This window comes from Triticum urartu, chromosome 5 (assembly GCF_003073215.2).
Source record: "Triticum urartu cultivar G1812 chromosome 5, Tu2.1, whole genome shotgun sequence".
NCBI lineage: Eukaryota > Viridiplantae > Streptophyta > Magnoliopsida > Poales > Poaceae > Triticum > Triticum urartu.
Genome location: NC_053026.1, coordinates 501,245,934 through 501,251,302, shown reverse-complemented (window position 1 = coordinate 501,251,302; position 5,369 = coordinate 501,245,934). Strand labels below are relative to the sequence as shown.

General features: G+C 41.2%; 1 protein-coding gene across 1 annotated transcript; it reads left to right on the top strand.

The window, feature by feature from the left end:
- The first annotated feature begins 3,701 nt into the window (after positions 1 to 3,701).
- LOC125510134 lies at positions 3,702 to 4,872 on the top strand. Its single transcript, XM_048675225.1, has 2 exons — positions 3,702 to 4,059; positions 4,778 to 4,872. Exons 1-2 carry the CDS (start codon positions 3,717 to 3,719, stop codon positions 4,837 to 4,839), a joined length of 405 nt encoding a protein of 134 aa, XP_048531182.1. The 5' UTR covers positions 3,702 to 3,716; the 3' UTR covers positions 4,840 to 4,872.
- Positions 4,873 to 5,369: the final 497 nt, after the last annotated feature.

Genomic DNA, 5,369 nt, shown 5'->3' with positions numbered 1-5,369 from the left:
GATAGTAGTGTTACTATATACAAAGATCGACTTGTCGAAAAGTGTTTTTACAAGTTCAAGATGTTGACTACGATGAGATTTTCTCACTCGTATCGATGCTTAAAGTCTGTCCAAATCATGTTAGAAATTGCCACATTTTATGAAATTTGGCAAATGGATGTCAAAACTGCATCCCTTAATGGATATCTTAAATAAGAATTGTATATGATGCAACCAGAAGGTTTTGTCAATCCTAAAGGTGCTAACAAATATGCAAGCTCCAGCGATCCATCTATGGACTGGTGCAAGCATCTCGGGGTTGGAATTTACGCTTTGATAAGTTGATCAAAGCATGTCGTTTTATACAAACTTGTGATGAAGCCTATATTTATAAGAAAGTGAGTGGGAGCACTACAGCCTTTCTGATAAGTATATGTGAATGACATATTGTTGATCGGAAATAATGTAGAATTTTCTGGAAAGCAAAGAGGAGTATTTGAAAGGAGTATTTCAAAGAAAGACCTCGGTGAAGCTGCTTACATATTGAGCATCAAGATCTATAGAGATAGATCAAGACGCTTGATAAATTTTTCAATGAGTACATACCTTGACAAGTTTTTGAAGTAGTTCAAAATGGAGCAGTCAAAGAAGGAGTTCTTGCCTGTGTTGCAAGGTATGAAGTTGAGTAAAGACTCAAAACCCGACCACGGCAGAAAATAGAAAGAGAATGAAAAATCATTCCCTATGCCTTAGTCATAGGTTCTATAAAGTATGCTATGTTGTGTACCAGACCTATTATGTACCTCACCATGAGTTTGGCAAGGGGGTACAATAGTGATCCAGGAGTGGACCACTGGACGGCGGTCAAAATTATCCTTAGTGGAACAAGGAAATGTTTCTCGGTTATGGAGGTGACAAAGAGTTCGTTGTAAAGAGTTACGTCGATGCAAGCTTTGACACCGATCTGGATGACTCTAAGTCTTGATCTAGATACATATTGAAAGTGGGAGCAATTAGCTAAAGTAGCTCCTGCAGAGCATTGTAGACATAGAAATTTGCAAAATACATATGGATCTGAATGTGGCAGACCCGTTGACTAAACTTCTCTCACAAGCAAAACATGATCACACCTTAGTAATCTTTGGGTGTTAATCGCATGGCGATGTGAACTAGATTATTGACTCTAGTAAACCCTTTGGGTATTGGTCACATAGCGATGTGAACTATAGAGTGTTAAATCACATGACGATGTGAACTATTGGTGTTAAATCACATGGCGATGTGAACTAGATTATTGACTCTAGTGCAAGTGGGAGACTGAAGGAAATATGCCCTAGAGGCAATAATAAAGTTGTTATTTATATTTCCTTATATCATGATAAATGTTTATTATTCATGCTAGAATTGTATTAACCGGAAAGTTAGTACATGTGTGAATACATAGACAAACAGAGTGTCACTAGTATGCCTCTACTTGGCTAGCTCCTTAATCAAAGATGGTTAAGTTTCCTAACCATAAACATGTGTTGTCATTTGATGAACGGGATGACATCATTATAGAATGATGTGATGGACATGACCCGGCCCATCCGTTAGCTTAACACTATGATCGTTTAGTTTATTGCTATTGCTTTCTCCGTAACTTATACATGTTCCTATGACTATGAGATTATGCAACTCCCGAATACCGGAGGAACACTTAGTGTGCTATCAAATGCCACAAGATAACTGGGTGATTATAAAGATTCTCTACAGGTGTCTCCGATGGTGTTTGTTGAGTTGGCATAGATCAAGATTAGGATTTGTCACTCCGATTGTCGGAGAGGTATCTCTGGGCCCTCTCGGTAATGCACATCACTATAAGCCTTGCAAGAAATGTGACTAGTGAGTTAGTTGCGGGAAGTTGCATTACGGAACGAGTAAAGAGACTTGCCAGTAACGAGATTGAACTAGGTATGATGATACCTACGATCGAATCTCGGGCAAATAACATACCGATGACAAAGGGAACAACGTATGTTGTTATGCAGTTTGACCGATAAAGATCTTCGTAGAATATGTAGGAACCAATATGAGCATCCAGGTTCCGCTATTGGCTATTGACTGGAGATGAGTCTTGGTCATGTCTACATAGTTCTCGAACCCGTAGGGTCCGCACGCTTAACGTTCGATGACGATCGGTATTATGAGTTTATGTGTTTTGATGTACCTAAGGTAGTTAGGAGTCCCGGATGTGATCACGGACATGATGACACTAGTAGAAAAAGGGCCTTCAGTCCCGGTTCATAAGGGCCTTTAGTCCCGGTTCTGGAACCGGGACTAAAGGGTCGGTACTAATGCCTATCCCTTTAGTCCCGGTTCAATCCAGAACCGGGACTAAAGGGCGTGGCCACGTGGAGCTCCACCTTTAGTCCCGGTTGGTAACACCAACCGGGACTAAAGGAAATTTTATGATTTTTTTTTTGAAAAAAAATTTTGAAATTTTTTTTAAATTTTTTTTATTTTCAAATTTCTAAATTATTTTAACCTCTAGTCTGTAATCACCACCCCTCATCACTTCTCAATTTATCCTCTAATCACCCCTCATCATTCCAAATCATCTAACTTCCCGAACGGTCACCCATCCTCCCACTGTCCCAGCCTGAGCACGCTTAACTTCCGGGTTCTATTCTCCCTCGCTCCAAGTCTGCACTTGTTGTTTTCCTGACAATACTAAGATGTCAATCCTATTAACCTTCAGGAATTTTGCTTGAGCATGAAGTGACACATTTCATAGTTTTATTCTGAAACTATTGTTTTAAAAAACAATAATTATTTAGTAACACTAATATTTCTTGAATAATTAGTTCGACCATTGTTTGACCACAGTTTGACCAGATTTGACCAAAATTGAAATAACAGAAATAATTATTTAGTAACACTAATATTCTAGAATAATTAGTTTGACCATTGTTTGACCACAGTTTGCCCACTGTTTGAATTTTTTTCGATTTTTTTCACTCTAGATCTTAAAAGCCCCGTAACCTTTTTTTCTATTAGGTTTTTGAGGATTTTGAAAATGTTTAACGGGGTTCCCCGACAGATACTTCATCTACCGGATCAGCAGCAGCACTGGCCTCAAGAAGCCTTCGCTTCGTCTGCTCCCCGACCCTGACAAGCTCATATTTTCTGACGATGATGTTGGTCTCCTGAGCTGCTGCGGCACCGGCCACCACAAAAGTTTCTTCGTGGCCGCCTTCTCCACAGTGCCCTTACTCAGTCCTGGCAGCTCTGTCAAGTTCTACATCAACTTGTTTGATTCCAAGACCTGGCAATGGACCACCAAGAGGGTCTTCGCCGATTCACCACATGCTTGCCATTACAGGTTCACAAACAAGGTGATCACAATCGGAGGAGACAACGGTTCAATTGCTTGGGTTGACCTCTCACATGGTATCCTCATCCACGACGTGCTCCTAGGCAACACCATCCTTCATCACATTCCCTTGCCACCGTCAGAGTTGCCCAACCCCAGAATCAACTCGGTGCGGGACATGGCTGCAGTCAACGGTTGCCTCAAGTACGTCAGCATGAGCTACCCTGGTATCATCAAACGCGGCACTAGCTACTACTTTGGGAATTGGAAATTCGATGGATGGAAGATGGCGATGTATCCTTCAGGGATCTGGCAATGGCAGGAGGACTACCATCTCAAAGCTTCATAGATCGAAATAGATGACCCAAGCCATCTCGAGCTGATGCCTGATCATCTGCCTCATGATTTCGACAAGAAGCTTGTTCTGACGAGGCTCCATGCAGGAAGTCCTGCTGTGAGCTTGCAAGATGATGATACTTTCTACATCATGACCAAGGTTGATTTCTCAGATCACAAGTCATGGGTGCTTGCTGTCAACACGAGCACCAAGGCTCTGCAAGGGCTGGCTGAGTTTGGCGCCGAAAGATGTGTTGGTTTCAATTACACATACACTCAAAGTGGGATATCCAAACATACGGGCATCGAGTCAAATGCACTTCCTCACAAGCATCCTCAGGCTTTATGGAATTTATTCCCAATCCTGGGGAAAAAGGGTGGTCCTCCAGGTAATTTTCTTTTGCTTTTGTTTTCTTTTTCAAAGATGCAGCAGGTAGTTTTGTCGAGCCAGTCCAACTCATGTCTGTTTTGTTGTAGAAACGCCTTTAATGGTGCAAACACTGTTTAATATGGCTTTTCATAATTGTTGTGTATTACTTTGACTTTGCTAAATGCCAGGTGCCTAGGTTAGGGAACCATTATTGTTTGATTACACGACATCCTTGGTAGCAAACAAGGGCAGACCTCAGTAAACTGATAAAGCGTGCTCCCTCCGCGCCCAAAATGTAAGACCCTTTTTGACATTATCATAGTGTCAAAAATGGTCTTATATTTTGGGACAGAGGGGGTACTATACATCAATACTTGTAACCATGATCAGAGGGGGCTGTAGCGTGCTCATTTAACTTCAGAACCTGTATGACAAACTGCCAACATAGTGCTTTGTTAAATATAACTCACAAAAGAGGCTGTTGAAGTGGAAGGACAATTATCGTCGGTGCTTACGAATGGAGGGCAAATCACATGTACTACTGTTGTTTGCTTGTTGAATACGTGTGCAACCCCATGTAAATCACATATGTGAGACTGCTATTTTATGATCAATGCTGTCAGCTCAATAAAAGCATGCCGCTCTTAGGAACCCCATATAAGTAGCATCTAGCTTAAGATGTTTTTGCACCGATATTTTCAGTTGAACACTGCCTTCTTTTTGCTTCTTCTTTTCAGTCCCAAATGCCATTGCGCAAGGGGTGGCTCTCGAGCTGAACCTGTTTGAGGCCCTGACTTGACGTGGCCCTGAGGTGTCGTGAGGCAGACAGCAGAGGTCATGACTTGACGTGGCTCTGAGGTGTCGTGAGGCAGAGGTCAAGAGTGCGACGGCGGGCAATAAAATTTCAGCATTTTTTGTTGTTTACTTGGTTTGGTGTCTAAGCTAGAGTTTATAGCAACTAAATCCTGAAGTTTGGTTTGACTGTATCCGCTCAAGGAAGCCAGGTGATGTGTATGTGTAAACCAGGCAATAAAATTCGGATGTAACTTTTCGAGTAGATGATTTTTCATATAAAAAACTTTTTCATCCGAGTTAGTATGCAAAAGTTATGCCCATTTTTACAAATTTCAGAGAGATTTTGCAAATAAAGTCAAAATTCACATTTGCAAATTTTCCCAACAACTAGACCACATATCACATGGGAAACTTATTTTCTTTTATTTTTTTGACATTTCCATCATTTTCTTTTATTTTTTTTTTAAACTGAAAAGGCGATCTAGGGGGGGTAGAGTTTGAAGCACGAACCGGGACCAATGGTTGTGGGCCAGG

Coding starts and splice junctions, on each gene's coding strand:
- LOC125510134 (XM_048675225.1), top strand. CDS start 3,717: ATGCCTGATCATCTGCCTCATGATTTCGACAAGAAGCTTGTTCTGACG. Junction 4,060..4,777: donor GAAAAAGGGTGGTCCTCCAG/GTAATTTTCTTT, acceptor TCTTCTTTTCAG/TCCCAAATGCCATTGCGCAA.